This window comes from Miscanthus floridulus, chromosome 8, assembly GCF_019320115.1.
Source record: "Miscanthus floridulus cultivar M001 chromosome 8, ASM1932011v1, whole genome shotgun sequence".
Lineage (NCBI taxonomy): Eukaryota > Viridiplantae > Streptophyta > Magnoliopsida > Poales > Poaceae > Miscanthus > Miscanthus floridulus.
The window spans coordinates 20,634,072-20,652,875 of NC_089587.1; the positions used below are offsets into that span (position 1 = coordinate 20,634,072).

The window sequence follows — 18,804 nt, forward strand, 5'->3', positions numbered from 1 at the left end:
ACTTGAGTCTCGGGAGTGTTGGGCAGCCGCTGCATCGTCGCCATGGCAACGGCTACGTTGGCGCTTGGGGTCTTGAAGACTTGTTTATCCCCCACCCTGTCGAAAGCGTTGTTGAGGTCGTGCGGTTGGACCCTTATGCGTCGTGCCTCCTGGTCTGCTTCAGCTTTGATTTGCCGGCGATTAAACCGGTCAATATTGCGTGCTTCGCGTGCAGTCTTTTCTTGTTCTGTTTCGCCAACTGCTGGCGGCTCGTCGTTGCTAACAACATGGATCAAATCCCCTCGTCTTGGCGGGAAAGACGGAAATTGGGGGAAACCCGGGGCGTGGTCTGGTAGATCCAGATCGTATTGGGCGCCTTCATCTTCGTGACGCTGAAGCTCGGTGTGGACAGATGCGTTGGACGCGATGCCGGATGAGGAGCTGGAGTCACCTTCTCGGACTGTGTGGACGGATCCTTCCCGATAATCTTCGATCCGGACCATGTTGACGATGTTGCATGGCTTCGGCCGAGATCGGTGTACAGGACACAGATCCGAGCGGTGTCGCAGGTTGTACGCGTAGCTGGAGGCAGCGTTTTGCAGGCCGTAGGGCTGGACCTGGTGGTTCTCCGTCGGGGCTTCGTACTCGCAGAGTCGGAGACCCGTCGCAAAGGCTGGCTGGCGACGAGCAGAGCGCCCCTCAGGAGTAGATACGACCATAAGATCTGTTCCGAGTCGTGCAGGACGACTGGTCCGAGCTGGTCGGATAGATCTGCTATGGGGAGATGTTATCTGCTCATTAGGTTGGCTTTGAATCGTACTTACCAGAGCTAGGGTTTTCAGCGAGTTTGATGCCGACCCGATCGATGGAGTCGAGCAAGTCGGTGTCCGTCGATCTGTTTTCCTCTGTAGCGGGGAAGCAGACGACGGGTTGTCGGCGTGGCTGTAAGCGTGGTCGGAGCCAGATGTACCGTGGTCGGAGCCAGATCCATCGTGGTCGGAGCCACGTTCGTCGTGGTCGGAGCCGTGTTCACCGTGGTCGGAATCGTGTTCACCGTGGTCGGAGCCGTAGCCGATGCAGGTGAAGTAGTCGTCGGCGCGGGTTGAATCCATGCCTCCTCCGCGGTCATGGTGGTGGAGACATCGGGGCCGGTGGTCCAGGTGATCTGGCCGACGGTGAACGTGAGGCCGTTGGGTGTAGCCATGGAGCCGGAGACGATGACCATCTTGTTTGCTTGATGAGCGGTACGCACACCCCCTACCTGGCGCGCCACTGTCGACGAAATATGGTCGGCAGTCTACCTAGGGGTATGCCCAAGGTAGTAGATTATCGGCAGACAGATGCGCAAGCCCCAAACAAGACGGTGACGCAAGACAGACACGAGGTTTTATCCAGGTTCGGCCACCAAGAAGGCGTAATACCTACGTCCTGCGTCTGATTTGTATTGCTGTATGTCAATGAGAGATATTTTTTAGAGGGGTCCCCTGCCCGCCTTATATAGTCCGGGGGGCAGGGTTACAGATCTGGAAACTAATCCTAGTCAGTTACAATTGCCATATCTGGCCGGATAAGGATTCCTATTCTAACCGACCAGGATCCTGCTTGGTCGCCAAATCCGTCTTGATTCCTTGTGCGGGACTCCGATCAGGTTGACTGGGCTGCACGTCATCTTTCGGGTGGACTGAACCCATCGATCCGGGCCAGCCCAAGCTTAGCCGTAAGGGTATAGGGGTTAATACCCCCACACTCAGTCTTTCTCTCGCGATCATTCTGGCTTCTTCTTCTCATCTGAGAATGAGAGGAAGCTGTCTTCGGAGGTGGACGCTCTGAAAGCCGATCTTGACCTCCTCCGGGCTGAGTTGGAGACGGAGCGTCAAGTGCATCAGAAAGAGGAGAAAACCCTTCGCGCCCGGGTAGTGGAGACGGAGAAGCAGAGAGATGCTGCAGTGGAGTCTGCGAAGAATGAATGCAAAGGTGCCGTGGGTTCTGCCTGTTTCTTCTTGTATTTTGACTTGTTTTCCTGCTGACTTGTTCTTGGGTGTCTTGCCTAGCTCTCCGAGTTGAGAAGCAGAAGCTCTCGGAAGGTATTGAAGAAATGAAAGCTCTTGTCCGTTCTAGTCACAATAAAGCTGAGGAGGTAATAACTCATGCTGAGGAAGAACTTGCCCTTGCTAGGTTGATTAGGCGCGGAGCTGACAGAGATCTTGTGCAGGCCCAAAAAACTATTGAAAACTTGTCCGGGAAGCTGGCGACGGCTACTGAGAATTGGAATGCTTTGTGGAAATCTTTTCGTTCAGTAGCCGATGTCCTTCGGACTCCGGCGGATGACGGGCAATCTTGGGCGCAGTTCATTCCCCGGATTCCGACTCGTTTCCAAGAGTTCGCAAAGAGGTGTGCCCAAGTTTGTACCAAGAATGTGCTGGCCCAGGTCCGGGTCCTTGCTCCAGAGGCGCCCCTCTCCAAGATAGCGGAAGAAGCTGAAAGCCAAGAATATCTCGACGCCGTTGAAAAGATGGAGCCTGAGGTCGAAGATCTAGCCAGTAGAGTTGTAGATAGTCTAAGTATTGATATTTCTTTTTCTGATGACAATGCCTGACTCAATTGAGCGTTCTCTTGTAACATTGCACTCCTTTTTAAATGAAGATTCTTTATTTTGTTGATGTATTCTTTGCCTGGGTGCGGTTGAAGTTATTTGACTTGCTGAGTACTTTGTCCTGTTCCTGTCTCTGCTCCGTAAAATAACTCTGCGCGTTATTCTGACGAAGCCTCTCGACTTGTCGAGTACTTTTCTTTTCTTTCTCCCTTGTGATCCGTCGAGTGCTTTGCATTAACAACCTTTCGCCTGCGCTATGTGAAATGACTCGGTATAGAATGCTGCCTTGATAAACTTCGGCATCCGAGTGCTTTCTTGAGTGGCACTCGTTCTTTTCCTATCTGGACGTAGCCCCCGAGCCTCTTGCTTTTCGGAACGAAGTGCTGGAGGGTCTTTTGAAGTTAAATTTCGGCCGACTTGTTTCGGTTGTTAGCTTTTAGCTACCCTCATCGGCGGGCTCAAGCATCTTTTCAGCTATTTTGCACCCGGCCGGGACGCTCAGGCATGTTTTCAGTCATTTTGCTTTTGTTTCGGGTGTTAGCTTTTAGCTACCCTCATCGGCGGGCTCAAGCATCTTTTCAGCTATTTTGCTCTCGGCCGGAATGCTCAGGCATGTTTTCAGCCATTTTGCTTTTTGTTTCGGGTGTTAGCTTTTAGCTACCCTCATCGGCGGGCTCAAGCATCTTTTCAGCTATTTTGCTCTCGGCCAGGACGCTCAGGCATGTTTTCAGCCATTTTGCTTTTTGTTTCGGGTGTTAGCTTTAGCTACCCTCATCGGCGAGCTCAAGCATCTTTTCAGCTATTTTGCTCTCGGCCGGAATGCTCAGGCATGTTTTCAGCCATTTTGCTTTTTGTTTCGGGTGTTAGCTTTTAGCTACCCTCATCGGCGGGCTCAAGCATCTTTTCAGCTATTTTGCTCTCGGCCGGGACGCTCAGGCATGTTTTCAGCCATTTTGCTTTTTGTTTCGGGTGTTAGCTTTTAGCTACCCTCATCGGCGAGCTCAAGCATCTTTTCAGCTATTTTGCTCTCGGCCGGAATGCTCAGGCATGTTTTCAGCCATTTTGCTTTTTGTTTCGGGTGTTAGCTTTTAGCTACCCTCATCGGCGGGCTCAAGCATCTTTTCAGCTATTTTGCTCTCGGCCGGAATGCTCAGGCATGTTTTTAGCCATTTTGCTTTTTGTTTCGGGTGTTAGCTTTTAGCTACCCTCATCGGCGGGCTCAAGCATCTTTTCAGCTATTTTGCTCTCGGCCGGGACGCTCAGGCATGTTTTCAGCCATTTTGCTTTTTGTTTCGTGAAAACAACTCGTTGGAAGTCATGACACGGCATGCTGTGGATGAATATTATCTTTATTGATCATGAGTATAAACTAATACATATGTTTTTGAAGAGTATTGTCTTTCGTTGGTTGTGAACATAGGTCCCTTGCGGCTTGCATGTCTGTTTTTCCTGAGTTGTTTTTACGCATGGAATCTTCTTAGCTGGCTGATGTGCCATGTATTGCTGACTTCTTTTCCATCTTCGGTCATTAACTTGTATGTGCCGGGTCCAGTGACTTTTGTGACAATGAACGGGCCTTCCCAAGGACTGAGTAGCTTATGTCGTCCATCAGTCTTTTGTATCCTTCTTAGCACTAAGTCTCCACCTTGTAGTGATCGAGATTGGGTATTCTTGTTGTAGTGCCGTCTTAAACCTTGTAGGTATCTAGCTGTTTGGAGGGTAGCGTTATTCTGACTTCTTCTGAGCTGTCGAGTTCTAATCTTCTTGTGTGTTCTGCTTCTCCTTCATCATATTGTTCTATTTTCGGGGATGTCCAGATCAAGTCGGCGGGTAGTACGGCCTCTGACCCGTAAACTAGGAAGAAAGGTGAGTGGCCTGTTGCTCTGCTTATTTGAGTTCGTAGCCCCCACACTACTTTCGGTAGTTCTTCAATCCATTTGGACCCATAGTCCACTAGTTCTTCGTATAACCTTGGTTTTAATCCGGCTAGTATGAGTCCATTAGCTCTTTCTACTTGTCCGTTGGCTTCTGGATGTGCAACGGACGCGTAGTCTATACTGAAAACCACAGTCTTGAGCCCAGCTTTTGAATTCTGTAGCTGTGAAGGGTGAGCCTAGGTCTGTGATGATTCGATTTGGCATGCCGAAGCGGTGCATAATGTCTTGGATGAACTCGACTGCTTTGGTTGCGCTGTATTTCGCGAGTGGTTTGTATTCAATCCACTTGGTAAACTTGTCAATTGCCACAAAGATGTACTCGAAGCCGCCTTTTGCTTTTTTCAGGGGTCCTACTTGATCTAGCCCCCAGCAGGAAAAAGGCCAAGCGGGTGGAATGCAGATAAGATTGTGAGCTGGTACATGGGCTTGTCTTGCAAACATTTGGCAACCTTTGCATTTTCTGACAAGCTCTTCTGCGTCTTTCAAAGCGGTTGGCCAGTAGAATCCGGTACGGAATGCTTTGCCAACCAGTGTCCTTGAAGCGGCATGATTTCCACAGCAACCTGAATGTATTTCGTCTAGGATCTCTTTACCCTCTTCAAATGAGACACATTTTAGGAGTACTCCTGATGATGCTGCTCTTCTGTAAAGTTTATCTCCTACTATAACGTAGTTCTTGCTTCTGCGAACAACTTGGGTGGCTTCTGCCTTATTTGCTGGTAATTTGTTTTCTTTGATATAGTCAATGAAAACTTGGGTCCATGAAGTGTTGATTATCAGGATCTGAACGCCTTTAGCCTGGATTTCTTGTGTTGTTTCACCGGGTTGTTTGATAGAGGGAACTGATAGTTCTTCTATGAATACGCCAGGTGGAACCTTTGCTCTGTCTGATCCAAGTTTGGCAAGGACATCTGCTGCAATGTTGGAATCGCGTAGAACGTGTAAAATTTCTAATCCTTGGAAGTGTTTTTCAAGTTTCCGTATCTCGGCACAATAAGCACCCATGTTTTCTTTGGTGCAGTCCCAATCTTTGTTGACTTGGTTGATGACCACTGCTGAGTCGCCGTATACGAGTAATCTTTTTATTCCGAGGGTAATCGCGACTCGTAGCCCGTGGATGAGTGCTTCATATTCTGCTTCGTTATTTGTAGCTTGCCATAATATCTGAAGGACGTACTTGAGTTGTTTTCCTTCTGGAGAAATGAGGAGAACGCCTGCTCCGGCCCCGCCTAGTTTGAGTGATCCATCAAAGTACATCTTCCAATGGTCGAGGATTGTATCTGATAAGGGCTGTTGAATCTCTGTCCATTCGGCCACGAAATCGGCGAGGGCTTGGGATTTGATTGCTTTCCGTGGGATGAAATTGATGTCCAGAGCTCCAATTTCAACTGCCCACTTGGATATGCGCCCTGTGGCGTCTTTGTTGTGTAGGATGTCTCCGAGTGGAAAATCTGTCACTACAGTAATCTTGTGGCTTTCGAAATAATGGCGAAGTTTCCGAGAGGTAATGAGTAAAGCGTAGAGTAGTTTTTGTACATGTGGGTACCGGATTTTGGATTCTGACAGTACTTCGCTGATGTAGTATACTGGACGTTGTACTTTATACGCACGCCCTTCTTCTTCTCTTTCTATGATTATTGCTGTGCTGATTACTGTGGGAGTTGCCGCAATATATAGCATCATATCTTCGTCTTTCTTTGGGGGTGTCAGGATAGGCGATGAAGTGAGGTATTCTTTAAGTTTTTTGAAAGCTTCGTCGGCTTCTGTTGTCCACTCGAACTTGTCTGTCTTCTTTAGTAGTTTAAAGAAAGGTAACCCCTTTTCGCCGAGTCTTGATATGAAACGGTTGAGGGCCGCCATGCATCCTGTTAGTTTCTGCACATCTTTGACACTTCTAGGTGGGCCCATTTCTGTTATGGCTCGAATTTGTTTGGTGCTGGCTTCAATCCCGCGCTGACTGACCAAAAATCCGAGTAGTTGCCCTGAGGGAACTCCAAATACACATTTGTTTGGATTCAATTTCCATCTCCATTTCTTCAAGTTTTCGAACGTTTGCTGTAAATCTTCAATTAGGGTGTCTGGGTCTTTTGTTTTCACCACCACGTCGTCCACGTATGCCTCCACATTTTCACCGATTTGATTCCCAAGGCAAGTCTGGATAGCTCTTTGGTACGTGGCGCCAGCGTTTTTTAGTCCAAACGACATGGTCTTGTAGCAGTAGGCACCAAACGGGGTGATGAAAGATGTCTTGCTCTGGTCTTCTTCTTTTAGTGCGATCTGGTGATACCCTGAATAGCAATCGAGAAAAGATAATAATGCAGATCCTGCTGTCGAGTCAACTATCTGGTCAATGCGTGGTAGCCCGAACGGATCTTTTGGGCAATGTTTGTTGAGATCTGTGTAATCGACGCACATGCGCCACTCGTCTGTGTTTTTCTTCTGAACAAGGACCGGGTTCGCTAGCCAGTCTGGATGTAGGATCTCTTTGATGAATCCGGCTGCCATCAGTTTTGTTATTTCCTTTTTAATTGCTGCCTTCTTGTCGGGTGAGAATCGTCGTAGCCGTTGTTTTACAGGTTTGGAGCTTTTGTTAACATCAATTCTGTGCTCAGCCAACTCTCTTGGGACCCCTGGCATGTCGGCTGGCTTCCAAGCGAAGATATCCTTGTTGTCCCGAAGAAAGTTGGTGAGCGCGAGTTCCTATTTTGCCGAGAGGTGAGCGCTGATAGTCGCTGTCTTGGAGGTGTCGCCTGTGCCTAAGTCGATTTGCTTGACGTCGGCTTCTTTTGGTGGTGCAATGATACTGGGTTTTTTAGCTGGTATTTCTAATTCTTCCTGGCTTGTTTTCGCCGCGATTGTGGCTATTTCTTTTCTTCCATTGTCAGCTTGTGCTTTGGCTGCAATTTGGATCGCCTGAACGTCACAGTCAAAAGCGCGCTTTAAATCGCTTCGAAGAGAAAGGATACCGTGGGGTCCTGGCATTTTAAGCAGTAGGTACGGATAATGTGGTATTGCCATGAATTTGGCTAGCGCCGGTCGTCCTAGGATTGCATGATATGATGAGTCGAAGTCGGCGACTTCGAATTTGATAAACTCTGTTCGGTAGTTTGAAGGAGTTCCAAAGGTAACAGGTAAAGTAATTTGTCCGAGTGGCATGGCTGTTTTGCCGGGTACTATTCCGTAAAAAGGCGTGCTTGTTGGTGTAATCATCCCGGCGAGTTGTAGTCCCATTTTCCTTAGGGTTTCTGAAAAGATGATGTTAAGCCCAGCTCCTCCATCGATTAGTACTTTGGTGACGGTCATACCAGCTATAGTTGGATCCAAAACTAATGGATAATGGCCCGCGTTTCCCACGCTAGTCCATTGGTCTTCTCTGGTGAATTGGATAGGATACTGTGACCAATTGAGGTATCTTGGTGTAGCCGGCTCTGCTGTCATAATGGTCCGTAGTGCTAGTTTTTCTTGATGTTTGCTTCTGCAATCCGGAGCCCCTGAGAAGATCACTGCTACCGTTCCCCTAGGTTTTTGGAATCCTTTGTCCTCGTGGTTGTCTTCTTCTTTTTTCTGATTGTCCTCTTTGGCGTTTTCCTTACTATCTTTTCTTGTGTATCGATCATTGAAAGTGTAGCAATTTCCGATGGTGTGCCTCCCGCCAGGGTGTAATGGGCAACGTATGCTTTCAATGTCATCATATCTTCTGGGTTTGGGAAACTTCTTTGATTTGTCGGCCATCGCCACAGTATTGTCTGGTCTACGTTTTCTTTCTTGATGTCTGCTACTCCGATGATTTTGCTTGTCCGAGTTGTCCTGGTTGTTTCTGTCTGGGAACCTTTCCCGTGTTTTTTCTTCTGCAGTAATCATCTTTTCTACTGTTCGTCTGAATTCTTCATTGTTTCTCGGATTTTCTTTGCAAAAATCTTGAAATTGCCACCTAGCCATGATTCCGTGAGAGAAAGCTTCAATTACTTCTCGTTCGGTTATGTCATGCACTTGAGCTCGTAGTTCGCCGAATCGTCGATAGTAGTTTCTGAGACTTTCACCTCCCTTTTGCTTGAGTCCTTTTAATTCTGCATGGGTGATTGGATGTGTAATGATTCCTGCAAAATTCTCGCAAAAAGCTCTTTGCAAATCCTCCCAATTTCTGATAGATCCTGGGTTCAGTTTGTCGAACCATTGGAGAGGCATGGCTTCCAGTGCCATGGGAAAGAAAAGGGTTTTAATATCGTCATCTCCTCCGGCTAGTTCAATTGATTGTGAATATATTCTGAGCCATTGCCTGTCGTGCGTCTTGGTTTCTTTGAATTCGGATTCGGCACCTTCTTCTGGCCAGCTGTCGTTCTGACGGGAATAATCTTGCGAGATTGTTTGGGTAGGTATCCTACTTCTAGTCTTCCCGGGTTGTTCAAATCGGTGGCCCTGATTATGTTCCTTCCTACTTCCTTCATTATGGCTTCCACTTGGCCCAAGTCTTTCGAAAGCAGATTTCCTTTGATTTTGTTCTTCTTGTCTGTGGGTTGTTGATCTTGCGGGTAGTCTTGATCGAGCTCTCTCTTCATGTGTTTTCGGGATCGTTGATCGGAGCAAGTCCTGGAGCTGTTCATACTTTTCACTGGGGTGTGAAGTTTTTCCGAGTTCTTCTAATGCCTCTCGAATCTTATCGTAGGGTGTATTCGCCGTGCGTCTTCCCTCGACTTCTCGTTGTGATTTTCTTTTGTCATACTCAGCCAATTCTGACTCGTATCTGATCCAAGCTTCCTTGCGCTGCCTAGCACGGTGTTGACGCCCTTGCTTCAACTTGTTTTTTCTTTCTCTAGCTTGTCTCTGACTGTCTGTTTCTCCGTCGTAGCCTTGGGCAAACGGTGATATGTTGGATTCTGATTCATCTGATGATCTGACATCAGGTGCTTCCGGGAGATTTAATGGTGACCGCGGTCGTCGAACCATGAGTACTTCTCGCGCATGAGCAGTTCTGTTATTGACATTAGTTTTCATTCTGTTGGAGTTACTGATAACTTTAGTAGATGCCTCGGTGTCGCAGATCGAGTCTCCTTCCTGGTAAGGTAGAATAGCTGTTGCTGATGTGCCGACTAGTTGGGTTCCGCTATCCTCAGGGACGGAACCCGGCCAGTGGATGATACAGTCCTGCGATGTTATTGTTAGCACGAGACCCTCCTGAGCTCCTGTCAGTGGTATCCCGAATCTAGGATTGAAAGATCTTTCGACCTGCCCTTGATAGGATTTCGCAATGTTGTCGAGCCCAAATGGAAAAGAATTCGACTTCTTGTGATAACTCTGGGGGTAATCCGAGTTGTTTCGAGTTGTGCTCTGGAATCTTTCCGAAAGAGAACTCGGCTTCCAGAAAGCACTCGGATAAGACTTCGCCTTGGAGCTTGAATTCGAATCGGATACGAGTGGTCGTGAAATCTGATTTGAATCGGATACTATGAGTTGCGCGAATCTTCTGGTGAGCTGATCCGTTGCAGTTGTTGAAATAGGAACTTTTTCCAGATGATCTGAATCTTTGAGGAGATGGCTTTGAAGTCTGCCGTTGTTATCTGCCTCGTAGATCCATGAGCCGAAGATGAAAGTTGATCCCGTCGGGAAGATTATGTTGTCGAGGTCCATCGAGCTCTCGGATGCAAGTCGCCGAAGGCCCCTACCTGGCGTGCCAGCTGTCGATGTTTTACCACCGATAGCCTGCCACGGGGGTACCCGGGGCAGTATGTTCGGGCTTCGGCATATGCCGAACTCGATGGTTAACGCAAGACACAGTCGATTTATTCTGGTTCAGGCCCTCGATCGTAGATCGAGTAATAACCTTACGTCCAGTCGGCCTTAGCCTTTGCGTTGGATTGATTGTCAAGGGTTGTGTCGTACAATTGTTGTCTATGTGTGTGTTAGCTTCTGATCTAGGGACCCCTGCCCTCCTTTATATAGTTCAGGAGAGGCGGGAGTCCTAGTCGGTTACAAAGTAGAGATCCTAGTAGGATTACGTGTAACTAGTCCTAATAGGATTACATGTAGGAAATCCTAGTAGGACTAGGTCTTCTTTTCTCTTCTCCGTGGGGAACCTTATGGGTCCCGCATCGACAAACTGGTAGGACTGCGAGACACCCACGCCCCAGCGGCTGCAACCTCTTTGCTCACCAGTTCAATCAGAATTAGTTCCCAGGATGTTCCTAGCTTCCTATGACTCAGACCATGAGAAGAGTTGGAAAGCGCTAAAATGACTTGCCATAAGCAAAGGATGTAATTTTGTTCACCTTTTGCACGAATTCACCACTTACAAGGCGATGTCATTACAAAAAAGGAACAATATACTCTGAAGACTGTTTACTCGGGGGCTTCCCCACAACGTTATTTCATTACAGTCTCGGCTCAGCTCTACCACAGGTGCTACTACGGTCGCCGCGCCACGCTCTCCATCGGCGACATCGGGGGCGTGTACACGGGCCAGTTCGTCCACTGTGGCCGCCGTGCCGCGCTCTCCATCGGTGACGACCGGGGCGTGTACACGGGCCAGCTCGTCTACTGTGGACGCCGTGCCACGCTCTCCATCGGTGACATCTTCGCTGGATCCTCGAAGGCGCCACCATCTGCGACGCCTCCGCCGGAGCGTCCGGCGACTACGCCATCGTCGTCAGCCACAACCCCGGCAGCAACGTCACCGCCATGGCGTCTGGGGACTACGCCATCATCTCCAGCCATAACCCTAACAACGGCATATGGGTAGGAAACGCCTCCCGCCAAGGGAGGAGCGCGGCAAACGACGACGCAGTCAACGACGTACGACGCCCACCAACGCCTTTTTTCCTTCAGCAGCAGCGACTCCTCAGCAAGGGCCGCGCGCACCATCTCATCTACATTGGATAACCTCCGGCTCGACATCACGCACCAGACTCACGAGCAAGTTTGTAAGTTCTCTATCTCCCTCTGGCATTACTCTTCCTCACTCAGGAACCACCGCGATGCACAGACGTGTTTGGAGGAAAGGAAGAAGAAGGAGAGATAGCGGCTTGGAGGCAGAAGGGGAGGTGGGATGAGAACTCCTCTCCCCCTCCCTATTTAAAGAGGAAGTGCTGTAACTAAGGCAAGGCGAAAGGACCACGAATGACCCGGCGACGGGACCTTTCAGATCTCCTGGGTCGACCGTTCGGCCCAGAAGACACGACGAACGGACGACCAAAGAAAGATAAGCCTCTCAGCTTTCTCACTTTATGCGTTAAAATTTGTTCGCAAGATTCCGACCCCATCAAATAGCAGGGACGCGAGCATCACTCGGGGGCTGTCGAGGATGACTACCAATCTAGACATCCTCTCCACCCGACCCCTCCGTACGCTTGAAACTAAGGGCGCGACATACAGGCACAAAGCTTTGAGTAAAACTGGACGAACTAGCAAACCCCACGCCCCGATAGCTACAATGTTTCTATTCACCAGAAAAATCATGCTCAAACGCCTCTCGCGTCTCTAGTTTCGACGTCCGCCTTTCTCAAGGAAGGGATCGGAGGGGTCCGCCTACAGCTGTCAGGTCGCCCAAGTTAATTGAACAGCTCGGATCGTCACCGAGACACGAAACAAAGAATGGCAATTCTTACGTAGGTTTTTCCAACCTCGTCACAAACATCACCTGGTAGGAGCTTTTCCGCCACTCATACCACCAAGGTAACGTCACCACCTTTATTTTCAATTAAATCTTGCATTTAAAACATTTCATATGCAAAAAATTGCATCCCAATGATTCGTGTCGCACCACGAAACGACTGTCGCCTTATCCGATATAGGCAACCACAGGCTGAGGTTCGAAGGTCGGCCCGCGAAGGGCTCAAGGCCGCCTCACGCCGAACAGAGCCAGGGAGAGATAACCGAGACGAGCCCCAGCGGCCCTGCCCGACCCCGCTCAGAAGCGGACCGGGACGTCTCGACCTTCTTTCGTTCGATTCTAACCTCGAGCCAAACCCACAGAATCTCCATCGAGGAGAGGCCATCGGGCCCCCTGAGCTTATCGAACGACTCAGGCATCTGCCGGGAGGCGGGTTAAGAAGTTGTGGAGTGCCACCAGAGGGCTCTGCCGACCCCATCAGCAAATGATGGACCCGGATTCCGCACGAACGTACCCGTTAGCGAGCTCGTTGAGCGCGGTACTCAAGCCGTCGAGGCAAGTGTCGTTTACTCAGCCCCTCCGATTGCGAAAACCGAGGACGGGGTAACACGCAAATAACGGCCGACCCCTATCAGACCCTGACAAGGCTCGGGGGCTCGGGCCAAATAATGCAGGGACAAAAACCTCACCTTGCCAAGCCCATAGAGTTCCCAGTTGGGATCTCAATTGGAAGACAGGGCGGGGATTATTGCGATGGCATCCATTATCTCCAGTAACACCCGACCCCAGCAGGTGCGGGGATCGGACCTTACTCGGGGGCTGTTAAGGTACGGCCACCTCTTTTCCTTCTTTCGGAACAATCTCCTCGCATTATAATCAGCGGCATAATTCAGGGGAACATATTGGTAAGACCGTAAAAAATGAAATCGCAAAAATCAAACAAAACGAAATTAAGACGCAAAAGCACGAAAGGCGTCCAGACTCGAAAAGTACCGACACTTGTTCACATATTACATATAAGCTGTTCTCAAAATTGTTCGATTAATTACTCCCGCGAAGGGAGAACCATTTCTTTCAGACTGTCTGCCAGGTTCTTCGCAAGGGGAGCGACCATCAGCTCCATTTCCTCCAGCTCTTCATCCTCGTAGGTGGACGGAAAGCCTTCGCTCATCACTTTCAGGTTTATTTCCTTCTCATAGTGGGCGTGGGCGACGGTGAAGGCCTGGGTAATCCCGGCGTGAAAGGCACTCTCCTCAAGCTGGCCCACCCGAGCCGTGATACCCCCGACGCGAGCCGCGAGCGGGCTGGTCTCCACCGGCTCCGTCACATTCAGGGCGTTAAGGACCACCCCAACCGCAGCTTGTAGAAGATCGTGCTCATCGCTCTCAGCTTGAAGGGCTCTGCGCGTATAGGCAGCCTCTTTCTCCAGCTTGGTGGCGGCGTTCTCAGCACTCGACTTTCCTTTCACCGCGTCATCAAGCTCCGCCCGGAGAGAGCGGACCACCTCAACGTCCTCGTCCACCTTCTGCTGGAGGGCTGTGGCCCTACTCTCGGCCTTCCGCCAGAGATCCCGCTCCATCTCCAGCTCCTTCAGGACTTCGTCGGCCTTCTCATTGGCCGCGGCATTCCTCTGCAGCAGCTCGTCTCGCTCCTTTTGGAGCCTGACAATCTCCTCCCCGTCCAGCTTGGACCTCGCCGACAAATCCTCGAACATCCTGTGGGCCTCCTCCGCGTCCTGACGCGCCTGGGCCTCCCGCTCCTGGGCGGAAGCAAGCTAGGCGGCCATGTCTGCTCGCAGCCAGACCTCCTCGGAGAGGCGATCCCACTCCGCCTTCTGCTCGCGGAGGAATTGGGATTTATTCCGGCTACGAGCAACAAGAACCTGAAGAGAAAGAAGACTGGTATTAGAAATGCGAAAACACAAAAACATACGAAGAAAGAAGAAAGCCCAGAAAATACCTGAGTGGTAGGGATAACTATCTCACGGAGGGCTCCTCTGGCCTGATCCAGGGCATTCAGCATGGTCGAGATCCCGATGTCAAGACCCTCCCGCTCCATGCTCTCGGAATGATCATCGAGCGAGAAAAGAGCCGACGTCGGGTCCTGAGCGGCCATCCACTGGAGCGGCGGCTCCCCCCGCGCAGGGGAGCGGCTTCCTCCCGACAAAGGGGCCGGTGGCGGCTCCCTCCTGACCCTGTGCGGCACCACCGCCGCACTCGAGGACCCTCCGGCTGGACCCTCCTCCGTCTGGGCCGCTTCGAGCGTCACGGGTGGATCCACTTGGGCCCCTGGTGGCGCGGATTGCACTACGCCCTCGGGCGCCACCACGACCGCGCCCGGCTGATCCTGGCTTAGCGCGGTCACGACCACCTCCACCGGCGGTATGCGGCCCTCGGCCGGCTGTTCCACGTCCGCCACGGAGGAGGCCGCTCGCTCAGTAACCTCCGCGGGCGTGGGAGCCACCATGGGCGCCGTCGGGTCGGCCAACGCGGCCCCGACGTCGGCACCACTCCCACCCGAAACAGGGGTGACTCCAGGCGACGCCGTCTGTCCCACTTGAAGGGCGAGACTCTTCTTGGGCACCAGCCCCAGGGGGTGACCCGTCCGCAAGAACCTGTGCAAAGGTAATAACCATTAAGTCAAAATAAAAATGGAAAAAGGATGAAAACAGAGGAATCAACAGCTTACGTTGACGTCCTCGGCTGGTGGAAGCGTTTCGGGGATGGATCCCCAGACCCCTGCCCTGACTCATCTGGGCGGGACCGTTTCATGCCTGCCCCCTGCTCCGGGGCAGGGGGGTTCATCTCGTCGGGCGCGGCACCGGAGTCGCTCCTCTCCATCGTCTCGTCGGGCGCGGCACCGGAGCCGTCCCCCTCCATCGTCTCACGGGGTGCAGCACCGGAGCTGCTCCCCTCCATCGTCGCCTCGGGGATGGCGGCGACAGGCCCGCCCTCTCCCATCCACCGGTCCTCGGCCGGCACACCATGCGAAGCAGCGGACTCGCCGGCCTCCACTGACCTCATCGATCCACTTCCCTCCGCGTGGAAAGGGAAGGGCCCCTGCACGGATGGGTGGCCACTCGTCAGCGTGTCCTCGTCCTCCAGGACACCCCAATCCACGTCGACGGCTACCTCGTCGTCGTCATCACCATCATCGTCATCCTCACTACTCACGTCCTCTCCCCGATCCCGTGCCTCCTGCTTCAGTCGTTTCGCCTTCTTCATCTCCTCCTTTGCCTTCTTGTCCCGCTCGGCCGCGAGCCGATTCGCCGCCGCCACAACCTTGTCCTTCGGCAGCGGGGCTGGGCTATCCTTGAAGACTAGCCCCCTCGGCTAGCCCCAACATTACAGAAGCAAGTGTTAAAAGAGGGAGATTCAGGAGAAAGAAAAGAATGCGGGAGAAGAGGGCTTACGAATTCAAAGAACCCAGGCTCCGGCCGCATTGGAGGATGCCCGGGCACCGGATACACGATGTCGAGGGTCCTGCCGGTGGAATCCTTCGTCGGCTCCATCGCCTCCTTGATACGCTGCGCCACTTCCGAATAAGGGAGCGCCTCGTCAACGAGCACCGTCCCCTCGAACGATATCCCGGGCATCATCCGATGCAGGGGAAGCACACGCGCCATCAGTGGTGCCACCCTCCTCGCGTGGTAGGCGCCGATAATTCCTGACCCCTTTACACCCCGACCCTTCAGGGCATGGAGGGCGGAGAGAAGGTCGGAGATATGTTTCTTGTCTTTAGTCGGGACGCCCCAGCCCCACGACTCCGGAACATCCACAATAAGACGTCCGGTGTACTTCGGTAGGATGGCACTCGCATCATCCTTAACATAAAACCACTGCGAATGCCATCCCTTGTTGGATGTAGCCAGACGCATGTACGGGTAACCCTGCGACCGGGTATGGCGCAGGTGAATGCTGGCACACCCCATCGGCGCATTCACTTCTTTCCCCCCAATCTTCCTCTTCGACAGACTAATGCTAAAGAAATACCGCCACAGATCAAAATGGGGATCGATCCCCAGGAAACCCTCGCACAGGGCAACAAACGCCGCCATATGCTGAACCCCATTGGGAGTGAGATGCTGCAGCTCTACCTCATAGTAATCTAATAGCCCCCGAAGGAATCTATGCGCGGGTACCCCGAATCCCCGCTCATGGAAGAGGGCAAAAGAGACGACATACCCTTCAGGCGGTACCGGCTCACCCTCGTCGCCAGGAAGCAACCACTCCTGGACGGCGGACAGCGGGCGGAGAAGGCCACGGCGGACGAGGCCCTCCAGACGCCGGGAGGTGATGCTTGATCTGCCCCACAACTCCATTGAAGCAGTAGGGGGGAAGGGCAGGCGCGAGCTTAACGGCGGCTGGAGCATGAACGCAGGCCGGTCGACGGAAGCGATGCGGGCGCAAGAGGCTGGAAAGATTGGCGGCGGATGTTTCAGAACGTAAAGGAAGGGGAGCGAAATACGGGATCCTGGGGGCGAACCCCGTGGTTTTATAGGGGGCGACGGATGCGAGAAGGGCAACCGTCTGCCTCGATCTCTGGGCCTGCCACGCGCGCCACTGCGTCATGTCGCGGGACACGCGCCCGCAGTCCCTATCCTCTCACCCCGAAAATATCAGCGGACGGTTCGCCTTCCCCAAGTGAATTCGGACTCTCTACCCACCGGGGAAGCGCCAGCCACAAAGGCCTTTTTCTTTTCTCTTTGGACCACCTAGGGCCCAGACACTCACCGACCGGCCCAGCTAAAAAGGAAACCACGAACGATCCGCCATCAAGGGCAGAAGCACCAGTTATGACAGCTCCGATTCAATCCCCAGCGAACGGGACGACACGACCCACTCGGAAAAACACCCAGTCGATGAAAAACTAAGTCCTTCGGCCTTACCCGCGAAGGGGCCGGTACAACCCCCCGGGCGACTCTACTCGAGTCACCCGGGGGCTCGGGGGCTACACCCATCGGGTGCGCTCGCGCGCACCCTCCAGCAAATTAGCTTCAACGAAATCAAAAACACCCTCCAGGCGGTTCTACCCGAATCACCTGGAGTCTCGGGGGCTACTGTCGGGGACCTAATACTAGGGTACCCCAGAAGGTGGAACCGATGACCACCGAACGTGAAAAACTTCTAGATGCATAAGGGCTCCATGTCATCCCTCGCTCGAGTGACAGGAGTTTGGTTCCGCCTCGCCCGACACCTTCGAGACGGGCTCAGTCTCGCCCGAGGGCCGAGGGATAAAACTCCGCCTCGCCCGACGCCTTGAGGGCAGGCTCGGTCTCGCCCGAGGGCTGAGGGATGAATTCCGCCTCGCCCGACCCCGGAGGGGTGGGGTCAGCCTCACCCGACGCCTTTGTAGGATAACCCTGCCTCGCCCCAAAAGCTCAAAGCTAATCTCCGTCTCGCCCGACGCCTATAGGGCGGGCTCGGTCTCGCCCGAGGGCCGAGGGATAAACTCCGCCTCGCCCGACGCCTTGAGGGCGGGCTCGATCTCGCCCAAGGGCTGAGGGATGAATTCCGCCTCACCCGACCCCGGAGGGGCGGGGTCAGCCTCACCCGACGGCCCAGAACGAGTTTCGCCCTGATCGATATCTATCCCTCATAATGATGGGTACAGGACGAGACAAGACGTTCGGGTCAACCATGGCTCGAACGACCATACCCTGTGCCCTGGCAGAAAAAGGACTGCCAGGGAACGACAGGACTGATGCTTTAGACCCTTCCGGGCGCCGCAGAGCCCAAAAGGTATTACAGGTGCGTGCACCTCACCCTGTAGAGTTGTAGGCGCCGCCTTCAGCTCTGGGACACGGAACCCAACGAAGATATACGATAACCACTACGCTCCAAGGACGGATTTGCTATCTCCACGGACGACGGGTATTCCGTCACCACGCTGTGGACCCGAGGGAGCGGCGCCCGCTTCCCGACCCCTCAGGTCCCCCCAGTCGGAAGGCCTTGGCCACGGTGCCACACCGGACCCCGACCCCGAACTCTCCCAACAAGGAATCATGGGAACCAGAAGGCGCACGGAGCGAGGCTGGGAGAGGCTCATAAGTCAAAACCACCGTACTACTGCCCATACCCTACGCAGGGCAGCGTTCTGTGACTAACCTGACATCCTACAGAGACATCAACAATATTGTAAGCATTTATCTTCCTTCGCACTCATCAGAATGGAGGACCTGATCGGATAGACGTAAGTCACAAGACTAAGTAGAATGCGCATCCTGAAGTCCTCACCTTTGTAAAGCCATCCCCTTCATCTATAAAAGGGGATGCGCACCCTCCATCAAACGGACGGGGAAAAAATAGGACCGAACAATATAACGCACTCATACACACGAGCAGCCACAAAGCTCTCGACCACCTTTCAATCATTCGATCAGAGACTTGGGACCAGTCCCTCTCTCGGCAGTTTGTATCCCTTACTACAGACCGTTCACGGTGCTAATAACACAAGCAGCAACAAACTGGACGTAGGGACGTTCCGCCCGAACCAGTATAAATCTTGTGTCCTTTAGCGCACCATCCGAGCCTAACGCGCATTACTATAAATTTACTTGCCGGTGCTTGTACGAAACACCGACAGTTCTCGTCGGCCTCGTCGACTAACTCGCTATGGCTCTCATCGGTCCTCGTCGACAACTCTCATCATTGTCGGCGTGGTTCGTGTGTCTTGTAGTCGCACGTTCCACG

The 18,804-nt window shown here is 52.4% G+C and overlaps 1 protein-coding gene across 1 annotated transcript in view; it reads left to right on the forward strand.

Moving 5' to 3' along the window:
* The window catches only part of LOC136468665 (chitinase-like protein PB1E7.04c), a 44,087-nt gene extending 32,489 nt beyond the window's left edge, over nucleotides 1-11,598 (forward strand). The window contains exons 8-10 of the mRNA XM_066467156.1: nucleotides 10,903-11,042; nucleotides 11,096-11,238; nucleotides 11,467-11,598. Coding sequence (XP_066323253.1) covers nucleotides 10,903-11,042; nucleotides 11,096-11,238; nucleotides 11,467-11,598 — 415 coding nt within the window. The remainder of the gene's footprint in view (nucleotides 1-10,902; nucleotides 11,043-11,095; nucleotides 11,239-11,466) is intronic.
* The last annotated feature ends 7,206 nt before the right edge of the window (nucleotides 11,599-18,804 follow it).